This window comes from Chamaea fasciata, unplaced genomic scaffold, assembly GCF_029207755.1.
Source record: "Chamaea fasciata isolate MVZ Bird 193981 ecotype frontalis unplaced genomic scaffold, bChaFas1.0.hap1 SCAF_7, whole genome shotgun sequence".
Classification (NCBI taxonomy): domain Eukaryota; kingdom Metazoa; phylum Chordata; class Aves; order Passeriformes; family Sylviidae; genus Chamaea; species Chamaea fasciata.
The window spans coordinates 48,462,127-48,488,498 of NW_027094092.1; the positions used below are offsets into that span (position 1 = coordinate 48,462,127).

Below are 26,372 nucleotides of genomic sequence, written 5' to 3' on the forward strand. Positions count from 1 at the left end.
TAACTTACAGAAAAGCTGACATTTTCTGTTAAATCTCAAAGGACTAGAATGAAGTGGCTACATTTAGCACAGCCATCTTCCAGTGATACCTAGAGAGGCAGGCAGCAGCAAATCTTATCCTTGCTTCACTTGTTCTGGTTGTTTCTAGGTCAGCCCAAATACTCTGATGGTATAAAACAAGCACAGCAAAAATGTGTAACCACCCCTCAAAATGATCTAAAAGTCCTTAAAAAGAAATGCACATGTGTTTATTTACTGCATTATAACTGCAACATCAAATACAACTATTATTTTCATTTCAAAAAAGGACACATGCAATAAAATACTCTGATTTTATAATCCAATTCAACACAGTTCATTGGTAACAGTGACACATTACAGAACAGGTAAGGGCTTGGGGTGATGAATTTCCAGACTCTTGATCCTACTTGCAAACAGCAAAACCACATCATATTTTATTTTCCATCGAAGGAGAACTTTTGGAATAATGTGGCTGGATCACAGAAGGCTCCAGCTGCCCCTTAACTCCCCTATGAGTCTTGAAGAATCAGATTTTTTTACTTGGGAAATATTATGCTTTGACAAGGATGAGGAATAGACAGTATTTTCCATGCAGAGAGCAGAAATCCTTCCATGTTATACCACAGCTGAGGTACAAAACAAGGGCCTCTGTTTCACAGGTGCAAAGAAGCCAGGGCTGAGTTACTTTAACTATTGCTCTGAAGAATGAAATCAGGCCATTTTCTGCAATATTTCACTGCAGCTTTCTCTTATGTTCATCTTCTCATGGGGCTTCAATCAATTTAATCTGGCATTTCAGTTATGGAATAAATCCACAATACACAGGAGGAATCCACAGCTCAGAAAAGAACAGAAAAAGTTGTCCTGAAATACTCAAATCATAGCCTCTTAACTACTTAAAAGGATTTGTTCTTCATTAGAAAAGGTCCTTATTCTAGCATAGCTACTCACACACCACAGGTTCTTATTTTTAGTATTTCCCACGAAGTTTCAAGGGACTAATTTTGAAATAAAGTTCTAAACTGTGCAAAAAAATTACAGACTCAGGGCCCAAAGTGGTACCATTTCTAGCATAAACTCTCCTGACTTTCATCTGGGACTTTTTAGGCAGTGTGACATAACACTGTCCAGCCTTTCAAAACAATGACCTGATTTCTTTTTGTACATCTTGCGTGGCATAACACTAAGGATGACTTAGCTCTAACAATTTACATAAAACATAAAGTCAATCTTCTGATGCAGCTGTGTTTTTATAGAATTTCACAGAGTCAGTATACAGAAGCTTACAGCTTTTTGAGCTAATTCTAGCAAATAGGAGGATTTATCTATGAAAACAAAGAGTTCCAAAAGTACATGGAAATCTGTAGAGCAAAATATATATCTCTATATAATTTCCCAACACAAGCAATAGGCAGTTTAGAAAAATATGATTGTTACACTGTCTTTCTGAACCAGAAAACAAAGGATTGAAAAAATAAGTTCAGCTTTTCACAAAGCCATATTTTTAGTAAGAAAATAGAGTGGTCCACATTTCCCTGAATAAGCCTGAAAGGTTAAAGAAAGGTCCAGGCAAAGCAAGGAGTCTGACTTGGACTTGATATCAGCTGTGATAACATGCACATGTACAGAGACAGCTGCTTGGCTCCAGTGTTGTTTACCTTAGAAACGAGCCTAATTTATCACAATTGTATTCAAAAACCATAAATGACATGACAAAAGTGGAACTGGTCCCCGCAAGGCAAATAACTATATTCATACAAGCAAAAAGTGACATCAATCCAGTCATTTTCTTGTGACAGTTAAAAGGTATTTTGTACCCAACTGTTACATTGTACAGCACATGTATAAACACAGATTATTGCAGACTTTGCTATCAGCTACTATACATAAACAAGAAGAGATGTTCATGCTGTAATTGCCTATAAAGTTTTTGTTCTACTTGAATATTAACATTTACAAAAGCTGAGGTGGAGACCTGAATTCAAGCCAGGATTTCAACATGCAAAATGACAGGGTTCACATGAAGGTTTCGTATCCTCCCCATTATTGACATTTGGAAGTGGATAGGAGCTCTGAAGAATTTTAAAACCATTCATAATATGAGTTTTTCTTGTGAACAGCCTTTGGTTTTCCCTGTGCCCACAGGCAGGTGTTCTAACATGGGACATGCTGGTGAAATTTAGATTCACACCAATAAATCTCCTGTTAAAGAGAATTCACATTTTAGTTTCAGGTCACTTCTAAAAGAAAGTGGCAAAATGTACTTCAGTATTTGCTGATTTTTAAATTAAAAGCAGAGAACAGTTTGATTGCAGAAACTTTGCTCCAGGCTGTTCTTAATAACTATTTAATTTATCAGTTAGAACTTATTATTGTGTTCAATGTGAGAGCAAATCCCTTCATTTTGTTGCAATTTTTGTGAAATTAATGGGATATTTACTCACCCTATATGGGAGTCTTAGCACATTTCTTTCAACTTTATTCTAGCTTGAAACTAAACAAAAGCACAAAAACGGATAGCAGCAAGATTGATGGAGTGTTGGTGAATGAATCCAAAACGGCTCAAAATCTGGGCTTATGAATTAAATTGAGCCTGAGACAGCTCACTGCTCTGAGGAGTGAGGACCTCTGTAAGAACACTGGACATGGGTTTTATTGCCAGTAAACAACAATGCAGCTTCTGGGTCTCCTACCACTTTTCAGTGTCAATGGAGAGTTATGTCTTACAAAAGGCAGTGACAGAAAAATGCAACACCTGCATTATTGCTTGTGTAATTGCTTCACAGTGGTCCAGTATATTCAAGTAAACAAATGAGAAGAAGGTGTGCTGCTGAAAAGGAAGCTCTGAGGCTGGGCAGATGGAGTGTGCCCTCCTGGAATCACCCGATAAACTCAGTTAACACAAATTAAAAAAAAAAAAAAAAAAAAGGGAAAAAAGTTGAAAGAGTCAGACTGATCAAAGGGAAAACATCTACTGAGGCAAAAATTACCATCAAGGTCTTGAAGTAAGACAAAGGTGTGTCTTTTGCCTTCCAGTCAATTCCATGTACAAAATGGAGGTTGGAGTTTGAGGACAGACACACACTCAGCGCATGAAACATCCAAACACCTTCAAGAAGAGCCAGTGCTCAAGCAATGCCTCCGAGGTTAAATTCTTACACGGTTTGATCTGGGAATGTGATGGAAAAATCATCTTGGGTGCTTTTCATCTAAAGACTGAAACCCAAACTCAAAGCTTATTAGATCTCTCATTAAAACATGTACCTTTAAACTCTTCCAGCTTTACTTTAAAACACAGTTTCTCTTAAAAGCTGAACTTAAAAGTTACATTGAAGTGGAATGTCACTTTTCTTTAAGTAGAACAATAATTATGCTCCCCATTACATATATATATATACACACATATATATATACACACATATATATATACACACATATATATACATACATATATATGTATTTCATGGCAATGGAAAGTACCATACAGAGGCATTCATTCATATCTCTGGTGAAACAAAGTCTGTGGTGTTCAGTGCTTATTAGACTTGACAAAAGAAATAATTTGATTTTGAAGGTGGGAATCACTTCAGGAGAAATAACAGCTCCTACCCCTGAGCTCCAGTGGGAGGCCTCCAAGCAAAGTGCTGCTGAGAGCGGTGGCACTGCTCTCCAAACGCACCTCTCCCTTTTAACACACAGCTTTTAATGGAGCAAAAAGGAGCAAAAATAAATGGCTTGCTATAGGGCTTAATAAATGGCTTGCTATAGGGCTTGATAAGTGAGTTGAGAAATCAGTTTGTTAAAAGAGATAATTTTAGTTTTCTTTCCTTTTTTTTTTTCTTTTTCCCCAGGTCAAAGGAAAGGGTTGTGGTTTTTTAGGATCTATAACAACAACAGTGGAACACTCCTGGCAGCTCAAGGGCACAGACCCTGGCTGAGCAGCACCTGGGAGCACTTACCCCAGCAGTGGCAATGTGAGGGTTACAGAGCTGCAGCTGAACCATCAGCCCTCTGTGCTGACTGAGGGGCAATTTTCTGCACACAGTAATTGGATTACACATCAAAACCTGCTTAGAGAGGAGAAGAGAAAAAGGCTCTGGGCAGGCTATGAACAATGCTAACAGTGAGGCTTTCATAATTAATAATTGTTTGTTAAGTGACACCCGCACACTCCTGTCTGCAGATATGACTGTTAAGGGCAGTCCCTGAGCCAAAACTGAAGGCAGATGAGGGCAGGACATGGCCAGGACACTTGGAAGAAATGGCTGGCCAGGACTAGAATCCCCCCAGATAGTGATGAAGGCTGGTTTGACATAAGGGACAGCAGAAACAGACAGAGCATTTGCAGGAGGAACTGCAAGGGGGGGGGGCGGGGGGAAGAAATTGCTGGACTTTAAATTTACTGAAATTGGACCAGATATTTTGCTCTAGGTATTGAGGAAGAATAGCCACTGGAAACACTTCAAGTGATAGGAATGACCTAGGCTGTGGAAGAACTGCAACAGGAAAAGGATAAAATACTGGCATAATTTACTTTGGAAAGGAAGCAGAGCCAAATCTCCCGTGCTCTCATAAAAGAAGGAAAGACAAAACATGCCCTGGAAAGTGTAGTGCTGATCTTTCTGCTTCCTTGGATTTAACACAAAGTGGCCAAAAGAAGGAAAATCAAACCATCCCCATGCCCCCCCCAAAAAGTTTCTGATCCAAAACCAATTCAGGGGAATACCTTTTTCACACAACTTGGAATAATGTGGAACTTGCTGACGTAAATGGCTCTGAAGCCAGAAAGCCACTAGCATTCAGTAAGGCACTGAATAGGCTTGCCCCCAAAATCCAGAAGACTAAAGACAACACCTGACATTTACTTGAAAAGGAACAGAAAACCTCCCACTTCAGTTCTACAATGCATTTCTGCCTCCTGAGGATTGAACAGAGACCATCAGGACTAGCTTTCTATCTATAACAGTATTTCCTGTATCTTTTCCTGGAGCACCAACACCCACCACCTACCATTAACCTGTCACTGAGGGGTTTTAATTTAGCACTTTCTTCTGTATTTAATGAAAAGAAAAGAACACTTCCAGGGCTCAAATCTCAGCTTGAGTGAATCACCTTGAGGGGAGCCTCCTTCCACAGTCAGGGACGTGAAACTGAACTGTGCTGTCGGCCGCTGTCAAAATGTTGTCTGGCAGAGCAAGATGGCAAGCCCTTGTTCCTGTGTCATTAGGCCTGGACTGCTCTCATTATGCCAGACCTGCATGTTCCTCTCTTGCATCAGGATATCAGGATGCCTTTGGAAGAACTGATGTCTCCTGCTGCTTCCACTGAGATGCTGCACCTTAAGCTGTGCAGTTTCACCTTACCCACAATTTACTAGGAGGAAGGTTGTTATCTCACAGGTACAATGAGGTAAAATCTGGCATTTGCTGAAGCAGGTTAGGGATCAGAGGTGCCATTTAGGCTACAGTTTGAAATGGCATATTCCTGATATATATTCCTTATTTTCCATATCTACTGATAACTCTCTGGTAGACATATATTCATATTTTAAACTGGATAGAAAAGAGATAATAAAAAAACCAACTGTGTGACAGATTATTCCCTTCTGCTTTGTTTTGGTTTTTTTTTTATAATTCAAGAATCTTTGTTTTCTTTTACCATTTAACAAGTGCAACATGATCCCACAATTCTTAAACCGACATGTACAAGTCAAAATGCCTTGGGCCTAAAACATCCTGCAGTTACCCAACACCTACAACTAACCTGTTTATATTCCAGTATAACCAACAGATATCTTTTTTAAAATATGGCAAAAGTAATAAGTTTGATTTCTCAATGAATCATGTTGCCTGCACCAGAAATATTATCTTTAGTATTTTAATAAACTGCTTTCTGAGAGTTGCCAACTGCTGACAGATAAATTAATGCAATAAACTTGTAATGGCTCAGAGCAGGTCAGTGATCTGGGAATTGCTAAGAATATCTTCAACAGCCCCCAGCGATTCTGGCAGAAGCTGGTATAGGTTCTCTGGATGAATTTTCAGCTGTAGTCTAGCAAATGATACTGTCCAAGGGGTAGTAAAGCTCCAAAAGCAGCTCTTACAGCCAGCTGGGTATGTAACCTATGACTTGAAAGACATCTCTGATGCCTGGCAAAGACATGTTTATTGGGGATTTTATACCAGCATTTCTTGAAAGGCAAAACTATTTTTCCTTTGGTGGATAATTTTGTTTCAGTCTGTAATCTTTAGTTATTCCAAAAGGCTTTGTTTGGTCTGGGAATCTCTGTCACACAGCAGTTTTGGTGTTGGTTGTTTTTTTTTTTTTGGTTTTTGGTTTTTTTTAATTTTTTTTTTCCTGAAGAAAAGAGGACAAGGTACTCTCTTGTCGACACAAGTTAAAAGAATTATTGTACATGAACTCACTCTTCAAATCTCTTTAGTGCTAATGAGATGTGTATGCACACACATCAAAGTAAAACATTCCCTATTTAAAATTGAAAAGGAGATCAGACGTAGCAACCTCCTGCAGTCTAAAGCAACTAAAGAGAAAATACTATTTCTTCTGATGTGCAGAGAACACCATCTGTCTGCCTAGGAATGGCCATTTTTTGGAGACATTTCTTCTCCGCAAGGTCTACAAATACCCCAACAAAAGGGGTTAAGGAGAAGCATAAAGCCATTCTAAATGCTGTCCAAATTATTCAGTGATCACTAGGTGGTTTTATTAGTTAGCCTAGTAGCTTTATTTACAGCCTCAAATGTTTGAGTTTTCTAAGTCTCTCGGTCACTACAAATAAAGTAGCACTTGGTAGAAATCGTGACTGCTCTGGAGATCGAGTGCTAGCAGAGGAATACAACACTTTTAATGTATGTGCTTAGAACTGAAGATGTTTTTCATACAGATATTTCTGGAGAGGGCATATATAAATATTTAATACCATTTAAATTGCTGGCTGGAATCAGGGAAAGGGCTGTTAATAGCCATGGGGCACAACAGCAATTCTCTACCTCAATGTATTGCTGCCATGGAAAATTCTCAGGAAAGCATCAGGCTTCAAAATCAATTAGAGTTTACAAGTGAGGCTTGCTTTCATGCCAAAGGTTGGGTTTGAAGTGTGCCTTAGGGTAATGTCTTACTGTAATGCATGGGCAATGGAGTGCAGGATTTTGCCATCAGCCCTGCAGGGTCATTAACGTGGTCAAGCAGCTCCTGGGTCCAACAGTGCAGGCAAGGGCTTGGGCAGAGCTCTGTGTACAGGCTGGGTGTCTGCATGGAGTATAGGCCAGGTGCACAAACCACTCACAACCTCAGACATATTCATAAAACAGGTATGTTTTAGAGGGTTTTAGCACCCTTTGACTGTGGCTGCTAAAATCTGGTTTGGGGCAAAATAGTGAAAGTCCTCAGTTGCAGACACATCCAGGGCTCTGTGCATCCCATGTTTTGGCAAGGGAAGGCTTAAGGCAGTGGCCCTAGTGTGAACCTGAGCTATAACACATCTCAGTTACATCAGGATGTCAGAGATGTATGAGCTGGGGATTTTATAGGCACAAAAGTGAGCACATAACCACCAAATCATGTGCGAGCAAAGATGAGGAACTGTGCTCAAGATTTTGAGAACTGGTTTGGAAACAGTATGATTTAGTTTGTGTTTTGAGGAATCTGAGCTTTGTACAGTTTCCTGGAAGCTGGACTGGGCAGTTTGTTTTCATTATTCCAATTATTGGCTTGATTAATATTTACACACACCTTCCAGGAATCAGTATCAAAAGCTTTTCAGAAAAAAAACCCCAAAACGAAACTGTAACAGAATAAAAAAGAATATAAATTTCACATTTACATCTCAAGCTTACTTTTGTGATTTTTCTTTCTTTCTTTGCCAGAAAAGTCTCACACCTGCCTTGGACAGGTGGGGTAAATGACATTATGGAAGACTTAAACTGTTTTCAGTGATAGGAACATTAAAGTCCTGTGCTTTGGATAGTTTTCATTGCAAAGAAGTGGAAATATTCATCACTTCTGTGAGATATTCAGATTATTTAAGTTAATGAGAATGGATTGACTTGAGATTTAAAGCAAAACTTTTCAAGATTACAGACAAGGGACTTACAGAATAAACTGATTGCAAACCCAGCAGCAAAAGTGTGTTTCTAATTTAGTTTTCGGTTCTTGTTTTATAAACCTGCCACAAACTGAAACATCAAGGTGATGATGCAGTTGTTCTTGTAAGATCCTCTGTGCAGACTTTTTCTTCTCCCTGTTACACACTCCCATGGTGTCAAATGCATTTGTGAACCCATACAAATCACCCAGATAGAAAGGCTTGGCAGAAAGAAATCTGATGTGAGATTTTGAGCTTTCATAGAAAAAACTCCTGTATCTCCCTACTGATTTCCATTTGTAGCTTTATTATTCCTCATTATTTTTACTTTCTCACTGGTCTTTTACTTTCATCACCTGGAACAGCTCAGCAAAACCCAGAGAACTGCAATGTAGCTACGTCACAGAAAGGTGTGTGCACACCTACACACATGCACAACCACACAGAGCAGGTTTTGTTCCTGCCCCTCTTCCCCCACACTTCTTTTCTAAAGGAAGATTTAATTTGACATGGAGGTGTGTGTGATGATTAACTCCTTGCTGGGCAGCCACAGGGGTTTCTTCCCCCAGGGCTGGCAGCAATTTTTAGAGGAATGTGCACGGCCCTTGCACGGCTAATCAGGAGAGGAGGAGGTATGTCCTCTGCCACCAGAAAGAATGGTTGCAAAGAAGGAATTAATATACCTCGTTCTCTGACAAATTATAGCTCCTCTCCATCTGGCTCCTTCCTGAAAGAAATCACAGGCCTTCCTTTGCTACCTAAAGTACGTGTCTTATCGCTCAGCATACATGGCCTCTCCTCACCTTTCTGCTTCCAGTCCCTTCTGCTTGCTCTGAGAGCTCTTCTGCTGCCTCCTGACAGTCAGGTTTTTAACCCACATCAGCTCAGCTCCTGCTCCATGCTCCCCTTGCACTTTGATATCTTCATCATTCCTGCTGTCTCTCCTTTAATTTCCACTCTTCTTTACACTTTTAGCAGACTTTTACCATTTTAATCCAACACTAGCAAACCCAGAATAGTCAGAAACATTTTTAGGAACACAGTGACAGAGTCCTGGTGGTGGAAGAGTCTCCTCAGAACGCTGGTAAAAGCCTTGTTACTCGCCCCATTTTAAACCTTGAAAACTGAAGAAAAGCTGTTTAACATGCTATAGTACCAATACAGTAGCAGAGAGGGGGAGCCAAAAAGATACTGAGATTTTTTTTCTTCCATAGAGCCTGAACTCTTATCCTCTCTGTTAATTGTGACTCCTTTTCTAAGGCTTTACAAATTGATGGACACCTCTCCTCTCTGTGTTTAGCTGCTCCTCTTTCACACTGCTTGCTTTCCTAATCCTGTGCCTAAGTTGAGCTCCATGTTGTTATGTCTCCTGATTCTACACAAGTTTGCTTCTTTAACAGAACTTTAATGATTTTGTTAAATAAGTGCCTTCCTCCTTTGGACTGTTAGCTACAATATTATTTTAGGCCTTATGTGGAAAACAACACCAAGTACTCCATACCGATATGCAGAAGAGAAATTCCTCCTGCAACACAGTCAGGAGAGGGAAAGTAACTGTTTCTTCTGTTAATTTTTTTTCCCATGATTACTATTGTGGCTAAAACCATGAGAAAATAAGGGCAGCTCTCAGAAACTGCATAAATTTTTAGACATTACCTTTTCTCTAAGGAATTAATTAGGTAAAACAGCAGTAAGAATAGCTTCATCACTCTGAAGTGAGAGTTGCTTTTACATTAAAAGGCAATGTTAAAATGTACATTCAAAATTTTGATAAATCAGGCATAGGGTTAGGTAAATAGATTATAAATTGCCACAATTTTACAGTTTAGATTACATAAAAATCTATGCTTGACTGTCTTTGATACAATCAGTTTACACAATTTCAATAAACCATTAATACAAAAGAATCCTAGGTAGGAATCTTGTTTCCAGGGTGGTATTATTAAAGTACTTCCAACTTTTGCTTTACTGACACTGAGCCAGGCTGCATCCCACTGTTCAGGCTTTATAGTCCGTTACCAAATGCCTCTTAATAAAGTAAAAAAACCCAACAAACCAAACCACAAAACCCCAGAGACACAGAAATTCTAACAAACACCCACTCTTTTTTATAGACAAGATTGGTGATACAAGGTTTTGTTCAGTGCTCATAAATTTGTTCAGAAAATTACAACCTGATTTTAAAAGTTCTCCCGCTAGAGAGATGCTAAAAAAATATACTTTTTTTTTTTTTCTATCTAGCTTTCTTCCCACTGTATTCCACCTCTCCTGATTCAGGTAGGCTGGAGAATACAGTAATTGGAAAACTGGTAAAAAATAAGAACAAGAGGAGGTCCACCCCCACTCCTACTGAAGTCAGTAGAGACATTTCTATTAGCTTCTGCAATCCTTGTATTGAGATACGGAAAAACCAGCTCAAGATTTCAAAAAGGATAGTCCAAATCTTCCTTGGGCTGAAGGTCAACCACTGTATTCTAACATGATTCTACTGTGCCTGCTCTCCATTTTACACTCTGGTGCATGACCATATGTTCTCATACTTGCTCTGACTTCAGTTGTAAACAAGAATCTGATGTTACAAATCACCCAGAAAGTCCCACACCACCACCATCCTTCAGTATTGCTGGCTGAAAGGTGGGAGAAACATTGCAGAATTATTCTTAAACAGTGGATGAGTAGATGGTGGTTGGTAGTTTGACCACAGATATGCAATACATATATAGATATATACACACATATACATACACAATCTCTATATACATATTATAAATACAATAATAAAAAAATGTAAAAATATTAATTTTGCTCAAATACCTGATTAGAGTAGATTAATCTTATGCTGCAATTATGTGATCTATCCAGCTGACATGATGGCCATGTTGGAAGCCCTAAAATCTACAATAGTTGCAATTAAAAACAAAGAGTCTGCACTTGTGCCAGTCACCTCGTGCCACGCCAAGAAGTTATGTTGGAGGTGGGCCCTCATATCTCAGCATTAGCTTGAAGGAGCGAGCGAAGTTGTTGGCCAGTGTGCAGCTGTGGGTCTCTTCTGCCAGGGGCAGGAGGAAGGCCAGGAGCAGGAGCAGCAGGAGGAGCAGCTGCAGTGGCAGTGCTGCCCGGCACACGCGATGCAAGTACGAGCACACGCCTCCAGAGCGCTTCTGGAAAACACAAACCAAAGAGCAGCTCAGAAAAACAAATCACTGGGGAGGTCTGTTTCAAATACATCAAACTGCCAGGGAGAAGGTCGGAACAGCCCCTGTTGTCCTTGGCCTAGGACCCAGCCAGGGTGCTGGGCACACTGAAGCTGACTGAAGTTAAATTATGTCTTTTAGGAGAGTATTTCATTATTTTCAAGAATTCCCTGCTGGAAACTGGAAAACACTGCTGACTTTCTAGAAAAAAAAATGACTGCTTCCAAGCCCATTTTCCAGTTACAAAGTGGTGGTTACACATTCTCATGCCCAAGTTGCTGACTGGTCCCCTCACAGCCACCATAAGGCACAGGTCTGTGTTTGCTACTCTCCAGTCAGTAAAACAAGAGTTCTGCTGCCTGGAAGAGAGGAACAGCTTCTGCTCTCCTTCAGCACAAAGGAACTTCATTTGCAGCTTATCCAGCTCCTAGTCATCTGCCCTGCAGCACCATGCACTGGCTTTGGAGTCCACAAGACTGGAGGTCAGAAAAAAGGCCCCACAGTGTACCTGCCTCAGTACACCTTATACCTTACCTGGTCCAGCTTAAAACTTTACGTGATGCAAAAGAATGATAGAAACACAACACTGATAGCGAAGGAGATATTAAAACCACATCTATTTCTGTGTAGCCCTGGGGGACACACACAAAGGAGTCCCATTACACCTTTCTTTATGCTGGTGCAAACCTAGAGTAGGTCAATTAACCTTATAAATTTGATCTGGTTTAGCATGACCAGGAGAGAATAACGCTATGGCCACAAAATTCAGAAAAGATTAATTAAGAAGGGAGATTTCCACTGGCAAGATTTCTGGGTAACTCCTGCCAAAGAGCTGAACTGTGTGAGTTTCCAAAAAAAACCCCAACTCTCTTGAAAAGAAATCTGATAAAAAGGGTTCAATAACCCACTTATTTCATCAAACAAGGATTTATACAACCAGCATAAATGCAGTGCTTAATCAGGTACATTAGATAGCAGCCTACATCATAAATGTCAGCACAGAACATCCACTGAAGTGGAACCCACATTTTCCACAAAAGGAAATGAATTTATTTTATTCAAGTCACAGACAATATCAATTCTGCAGCAAAATTAGGGCTTCTGCCCACTGTGGGGTGTTCAACAGGCACTGCCTTTGTCCCACTATAGCACTGTTGCCTTTTTTTCCAACCTGGCAATGAAACCTAAGATAATTTTTAGTAAGAAGGTAATATAATGAACATAAATAGTCCATGGGAAACATCAGCAGAGAAGATATGGAGGAGATTGATGGTAGAAGAAAGTAATTATGCCTTTTGCTATTTTTAATGATCTCTTCCACTGCTTTCTAAATTACTCAGTCCCTTGTAACTCCATATAAATGCTTACAGAATTAATTACAGAGGTAAATATACAGCTGCAGTTACACATCACAAGACAGTTGTGCTGCAAAATCCTTCTGTTGTAGTTGGTTTGCTTCCATTATATTGAATGGCTGATGAGATTTAATTATTGTGTCAGGCAGATGTAGAGGCAGCAGAGCAACAGCTGCTTGCTCTATCATTTCTGGCCCACAGTATCTGGGTTGTAATTTGTTCGCTGAGGCCAAGGAAAATTCAGATCCCTCAACACTGGAAGTGTCAGTGGATAAAGTGTACATGTCAGGCTGTGAGTGGGACTGACTTTGTGCACCACTGGGCAAGTTCCCTAGGTACAGTGATTATTTACCCATGAAATCAAAGCTTCACCAACCTGGCTGCCTCACAGATGTCATCTGTTCCTAATGTGACCTGCTCTCAAAGTAAAAGGCAGAAGTAGCTGTACTAATGAGGCTTTCCCTTCTCCAGTCTGGACCCGAAATCCTTCTCCATGCCATGCCACGAAACAGCCACTTCTTGGTGCATTCAGTGCAAACCAGTGCACTGTCATTCACAGCCCTGTTTTCCTTGACAAAGATTTCTAATTCTGAATTCTTCATTGCATCCATAATATGCAGCAATATAACAAATACAGTATCAATCAGAGTATCCTAACTCTAAGGAAAAAGACCCTTGCCAGGTTCCAGAATCCATGAGCAAGTTTGTTTGTAGATGTTAAAAGGTGTAGTTCTGTCAGTGGAAGATCCAATTCGAGTTAATTCTGTATTGGGACAATTCAAACCATGCTCTTTTTCCCACCACTAAGCACAATAAGTCTTAATGCTGATGTTGTTACAGGGAAAGGATCCTGAGAGTGACTGCTCAATAGCTTATTACACCTGGAAGCCTCAAAAATGTTCCCACAAACTCAAACTGGGACTTAGAAATCCACCTCTCACTGACAGAGTTGTGAGGACCACCAGTCTTCCTAGCAACACCTAGAACTTTTGTTTTACTGCTGTCAATCCTTTAGAATTGGTTTTGAAAGCTACTTCAATCTGAAACTATTCTTTCACTGCCAGGTCCGCTCCAACCTATCTCTTCCCTGTTACATCTTGTCTCTGTTCCTACCACAGCTCAGGGAGCAGATATCTTATGGTCACTGTCACTGGTTTCCTATGATGACCACACTGCCAGTTAGCCACTAATGTTTTTCCTACCCTAATTCTTCTACCAATCCACCATTTGATTCAGAGCAGTTCACTGACTCTGCCTTGATTTCTATAGCAAAGACTATTAATGTAACTCAACATTTCAATCTCATCCCATTTCTCAAAGTGCCTTGCTTTTAGATACACTGGAAGAAGCTGTAAAATACTATTGCTTTTCACAGTTCATCCTCCAGAAAGAATTAATGCAAAATGGATTTAATAACAAGCTCTCATTTGCTCTGCTTGGAGCTTTCTGCAGAAGAGGAAACTCAGGCTAACCATAGCAGGTCCTAGCATTAGAAAAATCTGTGGAGGGACAGTTACCTTGGGGCAGAAGTTCAGAGAAGGAGAAATATTTTGTTTTCATCTACTGCTTCTCTCCTACCTGCTTGCTGGGTTTAGAGGTATTTGTGTTCAATGAACTTTTGTCTTTGATGCCCAGCTTCTCTGTTTTGCTTGATCACACAGCAAGGTCAGAATCTTGTATTTTAGATTCCATTTGTTGTCATGGGAATGACTTAGCTATAGCAAACATAGTATTATGATGCCTCTGCAGGACTGAAAATGAGGCCCACAGGAGCTGTGAGGGTTTGGTGTTTTCAGCAAATTTCCAATGATAAACCCTTAATAAATGAGGGCCTCAACCTGCAAACACTGAAATCCACAGGAGATTTATCATTAATTTCAGTGTCCGCATCGGGATTATGCAAGGGAACAACTAAATAAAGGTAGGATCAGGAACTATTTGGCTGTGGAGGTCAGCAGGTATCTTACAAATAGATTCATTACTTATTTGTCCAAGTTGTTGTGACATGAAACCTACATAAGTTCCATTGTTTTGTGCTTGCTGGAACAATTGGTGATTTTTAAATTTGATTTTTGTGGTAGTACTAAATCCATCCCCGTGACTGATTCGGCCACCGCCCAGCAGAAACCATCATGATCTTCTGGGTGAGATATTAACTCTTTCTTTGCGCAGGTGAAACTTGCAGAACATCAATCCTCCCTTGACTGAGAGAAAAGGACAGAGTGAAGACACGTAGAGAAACAACATGAAGAACACCAAGGTCAGTAAAAAAAGGAGTTAAGGCCCAGATGGGAGGAGAATGAGGAGATGCCTTAGTCTTAGGCTGAAATTCTTTTATAAGGCCATGGTGATGGGCTGTGATGCACTAAAAATATCCCTTCAATTCATGGAAACAGTATGGGGCGTTGGAGTATTCAAATTGCAGATATGAGCAAAGGCATTCATGCTGAAGCAAGTAAATGTTGAAGTAGCTGTGATCTCATGAGAAGCTTGAATAGAGGGAGGATGATGAGCATGACGAAGACCCTTTGCCCCCAGGGAAAGAAGAAGACCTCTGTTCCCTGGAGATGAAGATGATCTCAGAGATAGATTAAGAGAACCTTCACTTTGAACAGCTCATCCTTAAAAATAGTACCCCATGAGTCTGACATGGCCCATGAATACAGCTGTGGGAAGGCTGCATAAGACAGGAGGGACTTCACAAATGCAGACTTCTGGGCGGCTGCTATTCATGGAAATTAAAAACTATGAGAGAACTGTTTCTTGTGGAGAAGTCTCCATGGCATGGCAGGAGAGACTCCTCTCCCTAAGAGAAGTGAAGAAAGACTATTTTAGAGGTGGTAAACTGATTGAAAGTCCCAGATTTTGTCTCTGTATATTGTCAGTGGGAAAGAAAAGAAGCTTGTGGAGGGAGGAGAAGTGTTCTGAAGGTTTTATTCTGATTCTTATTATTTTTCTCTTTTTCTTTCAGTTATGTTTTCTTTATACCATTTAAAGTTTTGAGCCTGCTTTGCTCTCCTCCTGTCTCACAACAGAAAAGGAGTGATTCTAGTGGGTGCCCCGGCATTTGGCCAGTGCTCTACCCGCACCACATTATTTGGTACATTGGCTGGGAAACTCAAATTGGGAACCAAAACCACTACACTAAATTGGTATTTCTGCCTGGTTTCCACCTGAAACCGCCACAAGGATAAAAAGAATTGAAGGAGACACAGTAAATTTTAATAGGAAAGATGATACATATGGAAAAAGCATGGAAAATGTGAGGCACTGAGTATGAAAAAAACAGCACTTCAATTTTAGTATATCAAGATATTTTTTTAGATCTGTGATGTGAAAAAGAGATGTTTTCAGAATGTGGTGACTTGAGACCATGACACCAACAAGAAATTCAGGAGACCAAGGTTCAAGTCTCTGTTCTGCTGGACTCAAAGTGATCAGGGTCATGGAGTCAGGACACTTCCAACCCTTTAGCACAACATTCAGGGTTAGAAAAAGACAGCCTTTTCTAACACAGTTCCACCTTTGCAAGAGACAGTTTGAATATATCATTTCCATATGAGATGGAAGGTTGATGATGAGAAAGATGAGAAGGCTGGAACCACAACCCTTGCTACTCAGTGGAATTTCCCTTTCCCAATCACTCCAGCTACTGGCATCAGTACAGCTACCACCCAGCACCCACAGTGCCTGCAGTGCATGTGTCAGATACAGCCTCCACTAAATATTCTGAAATCAAATCTTCCTCTGAGAAAAACTGGCATAGCTCCAGTGAAGTCAACAGAATTTTAATTTCCACCATCTTAGAATAACAGCTGGAATACCTGGGTCTGGAGCCAAAGTGTCAGAGACATTTTTGAAACACACATGGAAAAGGAATAGGTTGGCATTTAAAAAGAAAATATACTTACAAAGTTCACCATCAAGAATAAATGTCCTCCCCCTTCCCCCTCAACATACAAGGACAAGCAAGGACTGTCAAGGGGTGGACGGCTGTGTTTTGTAAAAATGCATGCTTGTTCCAAATGAACTTCACTGGCTGTGAACATTCACATTTGTACGTGATTCATCTTGGGGCATTTGAATGACAAGCATCAGTTTAGATCTAGGGAGTCCTCAGAACTTAAATCTGTTTGCAGTTAATAACTCCTCACCAAACGCACCATGAAAAATCACTTGGATGGGAAACAGCAGAAAAGCACTTTAGAACTTGCTACATAATATTCCTGTGTAAGTTGCTGAAGTGTTTTACTAAAAATCAGTGCCCCCCTGGTTTGCTATTGACCACATTCCAGGATATAAGAAAACACACAGTTAATCTAGCTATTTGAGAGAGCAGAGCAATATAGCATCTTATACCAGCCTCATTAGCAGAGTTTTGCTGCTGCTTGTATGTCACCAGCATGCCTGACAAAAATCATACCTGCACCACTGAGTCAGTGATCCAGCAGAGAAAAAATATTTAGTCTGGATTTATTCCTCTTACCTCAGAGTATTTCCTGAGAAATGCACTGCCGCCTGAAAACTCCTGCTCTACCTACGGATAAAGAGACCAATGGTTTGGTGTCCTCCTCACACTACAGACAGACACCAGCAGCCATTCCACTTCACGCCAGGGCTGTACCCAGCCCAAGTATCCTCTATTCTACAGCAGTTGGCAGAGATACATAGGCAGTAAGGCAAGCATAAATAATTTCTCCTTAATATTCTCAGCCTCTAGCTACTTTCAGTTCAGGCAGTTTCCTAAGCCTGATAGGACTTGTTCATCTGTTTAACATTCAGGGAATATTTCTTCCAGATACTTGTCCAGTTTCCCCTTAAACCTACACAAACTATGCAGAGCCCTCAATATTGTTTAGCAAGGAGTTCCAGCTGGCATGAAGAACACATCCTTTGTGTTAGCTTTGAACCTGGCTCCTAGTTCATTCTACAAGAAGTGATGAAGAATCAACCACCATTTATACTCTCAGCACAATTCATGATGATGTGAAACCCTAAGTTAAATGCCTAGACAGGATCAATCCAGGCCTACCTCCACAGTGGGAAGGTCACAACATATTGGACTTAAACTACAGCCATAGGGACAGAGGAAGAACTTCTTAACAGGAAGACTAGACAGGCCTTGGAAAGGATCACCTACATAGGTAAGGATTCTACCACTTCATTGTTCCTCTGAGAATAAATAGAGCTGCCAGGAAAGCTGAAACAGCTTGCCATACATTCTTTTCATCCTGGAGTAAGCCTGGAGAGGAGTATTAAGCACCACCACTTGTTTTGGTGAAGCAGCTGCCTTATCAGCAGCATTTTGCCTCTGAGAGGCCCCGTGTTTCTGCCACTTGAGATCCCACTGGGTACTTACTCAGCTGTCACTCACAGAGGCAGGTTATGGACAACAAGAAGAGATCAGCTCCGGGGGGATCACAGGCTGCTCTCTCAAATCAAAGCAAATTGGTCTTTTTTACCTCAGTGTGAGATAGTTTGGAGCTCATCAGTTCTCAACTCAGAGCATGAGTGTCCCTCTCCAAGGTAAACAACACTTTGCAAATCACAGCTGGCCTTTTCAAGAAGGAGATAATTTAGGGGAGTTGGATACTACTGTCACCACAGAACTGATCATCCAACATGCTCTTGGGCAAAGCATAATCCTATAAACCACAGCAGGAACTAAGATCAGCCTCTGTTGATTTGAAGTTATGTGGCCTCTGCAAAAGGACAGTGAGACACGGAGGTCAGAACTGTATTTTCCTAAAAGCAAACACTGCCCAGGGCAGGCAACCAGCAGTGACGAATGAGTAAGGGGGGCCTGGGACGCCATTTAACACAGTGCTTATCATTTTCCTTTGCATAAAGAGCTATCAGAATGAACCAGAATGCTGAAGAGAGGTTAACTGCAGTCATAAAAGCAATTTTAGCTCTGACATTTACCATCTTCAGATTGCTTGCCTTTGCAACCTTAATGTTCCCTTCAATTCTGAAGTGCATATACATAGGCATATGCATGTATATAGGTAAGTATACAGGCAAATTAAAAACTGTTTTCTTCCTTAGGGAAGATTCTGGAGTACCTCAACATGGCTGGGGGATAATCTAGAATCTTTGATGGAGGCTTCATTTAAAAGAAACAGAAAACAAGGAACAGCCAGCAGTTTGGATCTGAGGTTTCAGCAGCCACATATGGTGGATATTTCAGAATTTCTGCTGCAAAACTACTTAGAACTAAGCACTGTGCCATATGCTACTGTGGCACAAAGGAATTTATGAAAGTTAACTTCTGTGTGCATATACAGCGTGACATGTTTCCACGAGAAGCATATCACAGGGCAAGAGCTACAGCCTGATCTGTTAAAGTAGCACTGATTTCTATAATTCTCCAGACCTAAGTAAGCAGGAAAAGACCTCAGTCTTCTATATTCAGGAAGGCAGGTAAGTAAAACAACTTTTCCCGACTTCTAGCTTCCACTTTTCCTTGTAAGTTGAAATAAACTAATTAAAATAAGCACAGAAAGAATAGAAACTGAAAGAAAGACAAAATGTTCTGGAACTTGTAGAAGAAGGTACTGACATCAAAAGTTGGTTTATCATGTCAACAGTGTATGTTTCCAGCTGCTTTGCCAGTGACTTCTCTCAAGTCAAGATCAAACTTTTCTTCTTTCAGCAGTCAGATAATTTGAATATATTTGCATTTTATTTAAATACTTTTATAATGTGATGACTGACTTTTAAATAAATAATAGGTATAAAAATTAGAGGCAATGATTAGAATTTTTTTTCTTACAGTGCCTTTTACAGTTGCGTTAAAAACATTTTTTCAGGTATATATTGAAAACTGGTTGCATTCTGCTATTGCTCAACAAATCTCTCTCTTTACCTTTCAGTTAAGACATACAATTATATTTGCTGAGAAAATCATTCTAAGCATTCTCCTTGGTGCAAATCTACAAATACTTCACAACGTGGCAGGCACCTAAAGGACACATCTCTTTGCATAAAGCAGGGAGCACCAGCCACATGCCTAACTAATACCACATGAGCATGAAAAGAAAGAAGCAGGTGCCCTGAGAAGCAGGATGTCACCTCCTTGTACCAGCAGAGAGCACTGGCAAGGCACAGGTGTGTCAGGACCAGATAAACAACAAACACAGAGCCCCAGATATCTAACATCTGAGGACACTGTAATGTAAATTGGAAAACGACATGAAACCTACAGAAATAAGAGCACACAGGCAGGGAGTCTCACAGGTGCAGTAATGTGAAGGGAAGCTTGTGAGACTGCTGGAAAAGAAAGGGGTTGCTGCTGCCTGGCTCAGCACACTTAACAGTGGGTCTGAGTTTGGAATGGTCCATCAGGATTTTTCTGGAGGTGGGTTTTTTGTTGTTGCTGTTTTGTGGGGGTTTTTTGGTGGGTTTTTTTGTTTGTTTGTTTGTTTTTTAATTTTTTTTAACTAAGTTTCCTTTCTGAGCAAACATTACTGTAGGGAGAAAGTAAGTCCATCTGCTAATTTTTAATGCTAAGATGCCCTTCTTCCTTTGTTTGGGTAATGACATAATTCCTAAAACAGGTAAACAAAGGCTTATAGGCAGAGTGATGGGAAAAAAATAACAGAGAGATATTATCTTTATCTATAAAGGACGCATTGAAAACTGAGGAAAATATACCTCTTAATAACTCTTTCATTTTACAAAGACTGTAACTGTTCAGAAGACTTCAAGTGAGCAACACCTAGCAGGACTTGAGGAAAACAAATGGACCACACGCTTTCAGTAGAGAGGCACCACTACCACAGGCACTAGCACAGAATGCTGTGCTTTTCTGCCATGAGGAACTCCCATCATATCCGCACTTGGGTGGAGCAGACCACATTACTGTTTTCTTCCTGGCAAGCTGTGGCAGCTCTTGCTTTGCAGTTTCCTGAATGACTGCATTAATTTGATTGACTCCAGATCAGTGATGTCTCTAAAAAAGATTAAATTACATGTTCCTTCTGTCCGTATGTTACAGGAGATTACTCTTAGCAGAATCTCAAAGGAAGCAATTAGCTGACCACTGATGTAATGAATTCTAATTATTTTGTTTGTACAAACAATAAAGCCAGATCGTTTGTTTAGCAATGAAATGTAATTACTCTGAGCACTTGAGAAAATAAATCAAACAGTGCTACCTAGACCTGTAAATAATGAGCCTTCGACTTCCTATTTATGCTAAGAATGCTCATGGAATATTTTCAGGTAGCTGGGAGCCAACCTTTGAAAGTAACATTTATCATAGTTATTATTGAGCACTTGCTCGATTATGTTCTTGAGTGTGCTAGGCACCTTGCAGAAATATCCGTCTACATTGGCTGTCACTGGCACCTGCTAAAAATTCGCTGCAGCCAGTGCAATTTCCTGCAACTGTTTTTTGTTAATCAACAAGAAGTTGCGCACATCAAAATCATTAGGCCGTTCTGCTCCTAAGGGCACCAGTGGCAGGGGCATGTCCTCGGCAATGGACGAGTGATCAGAAAAAAAGCACATTACTATACATGGAGCAGGCTCTGTTCTGCCCAACATTTGGCCATGTAGGCTAGAAATGGAATAAAATCAGAAGGCAATTGAATGAGAATGACTGCAGCTGGGTCTTCCCCTTCTCCATGTCGATCTGCTCCTGCTGCAGAATATTCACAGCTCAAACAGGAGAGACAAGCAGAGTCACTGGGGACTTTGTGCTGCAAAAAGCAGAGATCAGTCCAAAAATACCTCAACTTCTGCCACTTCTGCTGATTTTGTGTGACTCAAGAGCATGAGGGAGCTGACAAATTAGATAACCTGATCCTACTTTATGCAAACTCACTGGTTGTTGCAAGCATAGTGATGCAGCCATCTGCACTTCCTGCAGATACCAACTCCTGAGATCAGCCATTCTCTTCAAGGTAGTTAGCTTCCTTTACCATAGCTTTGAAAAGACAGTCATGCATACAAAAACATTTTGCTTAATCTTTGTTCCGATTCTAGCCACATTTTAGGTGTTAAATCTGAACTTAAAGTAAACAGCATAGCCTAGAATTCTGAAGTTGGCCTGGTTTTCCTCTTTTCTTAGGCCAAAAAGTGATACACCCAAAAGGGATCAACATTATTTTCTGGCTCTCTTAAATGGCGCTCAAAAATCTTATGGCAACACTGCCTCACATCCTGATAAAACCCGAACGAAAAAAAATAAAGACACATCTGCTTCCAGCAGTTGGATTCTTGTTGTAGTGATACTGTTTAAATAGAGAATGAAAGCCCTGAGGTCAGTGAAATCTCACTGAAGTGAGCAGGGTATAAGTTACAGCAACATCTGTACTGGCTGAAGGGAAACTGCAAATCACTTGTTAGTGCAATGGGAGCCATTTCCTTCAATGCTTATGAGCTCTTTCAGTTCTTCAGTCCCTTCCACCCTGAGCTGTTTCTCTTTGTGTTCGGTAGCTATTAAAAACTCAGAGTGGTTTGTTTGCTGTTTTTTTTTTTTTTTTTGTGCTCTTGCTGTAGGCCTAATTGACAAATGTTTGCTGCCTGCCATTATGTTAAGCCAGTATCTTTGGAAATTAACTGAAAACATTAGTCTAATCTGGAGAATTTAAGGGTGAATAAATACCATGTACCCCAAGGCAGGTGAGGCAGATGAATTAAAAATGGCATCTAATTGTAGTGGAGACATGCTTATGCCTAAGGCTTTTGTTTTTCCGTACAAACAACTTGACCCAATCAAATAACATGAAATCAGAGAATTCCTTGGTCAGTCTTCTGGAATATCCCTGTGAGCCTCTTCTAGAGAGGAAAGAGAAAAAGCACAACCAAATGTTTGGCTGCCTCTACACCAAGTATTAAAATGTCATACTGTTTTTCCAGCCTGAAAAATTCTGGTGACCTTACTGGATGAAACAATTAATGCTGAGCCAGACAGGCAAGAACAGAAAGTCTTTGGGGGTCTTCAGGAAGGCTGAACTGCAGCCAAAACTATTGAGGAAAGTGTGAAAACTGCCTTAAAATTGGTCAGTTCTTTGCTGGGTAAAAATTGTGGAGCTGCTACTCCACATTTGAGTACCAGAGACATATCTCATCAGAATGAGGAAAATCTTGATTTCTGGCCCTGCTTGAAGTGCACCATACTACACCCTTTAAATATTGGTCTCTTCTACAGAGGTGTTGCAACAGGAGAAATCAAGGTTTTGATTTACCTTAAAATGACTAAGTGCTTATGATCCTGAAACACATTATTTATCCAATCTCCTTTGTGTTGGGCAAATAAAGCCTTATTCTATTCCTTCTAAAAACAAATGGAAAGTGAGATGACAGTACAAAGTAGAACAGCGTCTATAAACAAAGCAAATTTTGACAGAAAAATTTGCTGACTCTATGAAAATGGGATAAGAAGTGCTGCTTGATTTAATAAGAAACTGGCAGTATTTTGTTTTATTTTAGCTTCTCCTTATCATCTCCTGTACTGCTTCTGTTTCTTATGTCATCACTTCAAAAAGAAAATCCATCACAGGAGGAATTCTGCTGCTTACAATAAGGATTTAGTCTAATAGTATTAGACAAATCTCTTGACTTTCTCTGGCTTTCTATATTAGAAAGAAGGTGGGCTGATTGATCCAAAGCATTTTTTTTTTAAGAATAGTCTAAAGAATTAGAAATCCCATTTTCAAAATGATTTTAGGCATTTAACCACTAACCACCATCCTTTAGAGAGATATTTTGGCTCTTCTTTGGCCTCTTTTGAAAAATGAATTAAATTCATACAGCATATAGATATATAAAAACTGAGTTCCCCTTCTCTCCCAGGAAATGGATATTTAGCTTCTAGAGATACAGAAGGCCTAGTTCATAGTTCAAGAGTAAAACTCCTGTAATATTTTTCCATTTAAAAATCTGGAGAAAATCAACAAATTCTTTAAGAGTGGCTCTTAATAAGCAAATTGATTTCAGGAATCTTTAGAAAAGTTTAAATTAATTTTCTGCAAAATGTCTGCTCAAACATTTTTTTAGCTTAATAATAAGAAACTGTCTTGCCTTTCTGAATCTGTCTGGTTCCTCCAAAGATCCAGCACCCTGTTAAAAAAAAAAAAAAAAAAAAAAAAAAGCATGAAGTTAAGATCCCAGAGGAGCCTGTAAATGAGTATTCACCACACAGGGGATGTTTCTTTCAAAGGCATGGTCACCTGGACAGAGTGAACCAGCAGGAGATTTTTTTAATGGGCTTTTTAACAACATTAGGCAGAAAGATGACATGTTTTTAAGTTCGTGACTACTTGAATCAGATAAGCAGCTCTCCCAGCAATAGCTTTGACTTTACTGACACCTATAGACTATGTTAATGCTTACAGGAGGTTTTGGTTAACAAAGCATGAGTCATTGCAATCAATGGCAAACACAGAAATATGCTCTCTATTAATAAAAGTCATGCTTACCTTCTATGCATTTTAAAGGATTCATGTTCTTAATAAAATTCAGATTTCCAAGGCAGAAAATTTTAAAATGCCTCAAGTTTTAGGTATTCAAGTTCAGATACCTTAGAAAGTACTCGTATACAGAAAGTACCAAATGAAAACCTATAAATTCTAATCTTTTGATTACGGTACCTTGAAGCTGCTCAGATAATATGAGTAGTTAAGCTGGAAAAATATTAATTAATATTTATATATGTTTATGCTAAGAACGTGAGAATATCTTTAGCATGCCCTGGCACATCTTCTTTATGATGATGAATTCTGCTATCCTTAGCATGTCTTACACAGAACAACCCGGTAACTTCTTTAGTAATTTGGTTTTTGCATTAACATCCCTCCTCTTTATTTCATTCCAAATCATTAGCCTATAAAGTTTCAAAAGGGACTAGGTCCTTCTGTGCACAGTTACTTTGAATCAGTTCAGTCAGCAACTATTCTGTCTCACAGCAGGACACACAAATAATGAAGAGTGAATATATTCTTACTGCAGGAATTTTCAAAAAATAACTGCATGGAGAATGTTGTGTGGAGAAAGGGCAAAAAATAGAAATCTATGTGCCCAGAACCAGGCACATATCCAAAATACACACACACAGACACCTCTCAGTCCCCAGCTGCATATCTCTTAGTCATTTATTATTCTGGTTTGAAACTTCCATCTCAAGAAATATTTTGAGCATAGCTTACACAGGAAAAAAGCATACAAGTCTTAATTAAGCAGACATATATGTATGCTGTTGAAATAAGACCAGCAATGTGAAGCAACCTGACAGAGCAATGGCAGAGCTCAGCAGCTGTGGACTCTGTGTTGTCACCTACCGGTGAGGTCACGGACTCTCTCAGCTTGGATTTGTAGAGCATCCATCGGTAACGCAGGTCCTCCAGGTCTTCAGAATTTCCTATGACAGGATGAAGATGAAGGAGGTCCTCAAAGAGATGCTGACCCTGAGGCACACGAGACTGCAGCTCCTAAAAGACAAAGGTCAGCAGCAATTCAGGATTCAGGAAGGCCCCACTTTTTAAATTAGCTTTTGAAAAAAAAACAGTGGTTATGAGATAGCACATATATTTTTGTTATTACTTTTTTGGCCTGAAATGATACGAAACTCACCTATAGCCTTGGATATTCCTGTGTTTAGTTTCTAACAATCCAACAAATCTAACAAATTGCCATGGCATTTGGCTATACTCAACAAGAAGAGTAAGACCAAATATTGATTTGACACTGCTTTTAATCAGCTTCTTTTAATGAACAGCTTTGCCATACCACACTGTAAATGCCCAGCCCAACAGCTAAATGCCAGGTTCTCCCTTCCCTTCTACTCTGGTTCTAGCAGACTTTTCTTAGTAGAAAGGATGAAATTTGTCCTAAATTCCTGAGCTTCATCTACTCTAGAGTCTCATAAAACAGAGAGCATAATGCTTGAATTTTTTGTCTATTTGTTCTTGAGGATTTTTGGGGGTTTTTTAGGGGGTGGTGGGTTTTTGGTTGGTAGGTGGAGTGGTTTTGGATTTTATTGTTGTAGTTTGGGTTTTTGTAATTCTGAAAGAATTCACACTTATTGCAATATTTTTCTCCATTCACCCCCTGAAAACTAACCTCAAGTTTGCTCTGCTGTGCCTTAATTTCCTCTGTGGAAGACGGAATCCCAGCAAGGATTTTGGTCAGTTTGGTGTTTTCCCCTTGTAGCCACTCTTCAAAGTCATGAAGGAGCTTCAAGTGGCTGCTTGTACTTTGCCCTTCTCCCATCTTCTCCTAGGATACAGAACAACAGGAACAAAAAAGCCCTTACTGTTATGTCAGATGTTTCTTCTGAAGGCCTGATTGTGAAATCTTAACCTCCAACTTTGTAACCCACAATATCAGATGAAGACAATGAAATTTTTCCTTTGAAGCTAATATGAAGGCAGACAGAGTCCCCATCTCACCTGCTTATGGTTGGGATTGACATCAAAAAAGTGGAAAGCAGGCCTAGACATCCATCTGCTGTCCACAAATCCTCTTTTCTTCTTCTTGTCAGCCACTGGTATGTTTAACTGCCACTTTTTGAGGAGGCTTGAAAACACAAAACCAGAGATATCAGTGCAGTGGACACGCACATTTTGACTGGGGCTGTGGGAGACAGTTTTGGGGAAACTGTACTATTGTTGTTATTATTATATCATTATTAATACTAATAGCACTATTACTATTGAAGTTATTCCCAACCGGAGTGTCTCACAGCTGCAC

At 39.9% G+C, this 26,372-nt stretch overlaps 1 protein-coding gene across 2 annotated transcripts in view; it reads right to left on the bottom strand.

The window, feature by feature from the left end:
* Window positions 1-226: 226 nt before the first annotated feature.
* Window positions 227-26,372, bottom strand: part of SYNE3 (spectrin repeat containing nuclear envelope family member 3) — a 66,201-nt gene continuing 40,055 nt past the window's right edge. For both annotated transcript variants that reach the window (XM_066188745.1, XM_066188744.1), the window contains exons 14-18: window positions 26,072-26,198; window positions 25,743-25,898; window positions 24,962-25,111; window positions 23,706-23,744; window positions 227-11,286 (exon numbers count right to left, since the gene is read on the bottom strand). In XM_066188745.1, coding sequence (XP_066044842.1) covers window positions 11,089-11,286; window positions 23,706-23,744; window positions 24,962-25,111; window positions 25,743-25,898; window positions 26,072-26,198 — 670 coding nt within the window. In that variant the 3' untranslated portion in view covers window positions 227-11,088. The remainder of the gene's footprint in view (window positions 11,287-23,705; window positions 23,745-24,961; window positions 25,112-25,742; window positions 25,899-26,071; window positions 26,199-26,372) is intronic.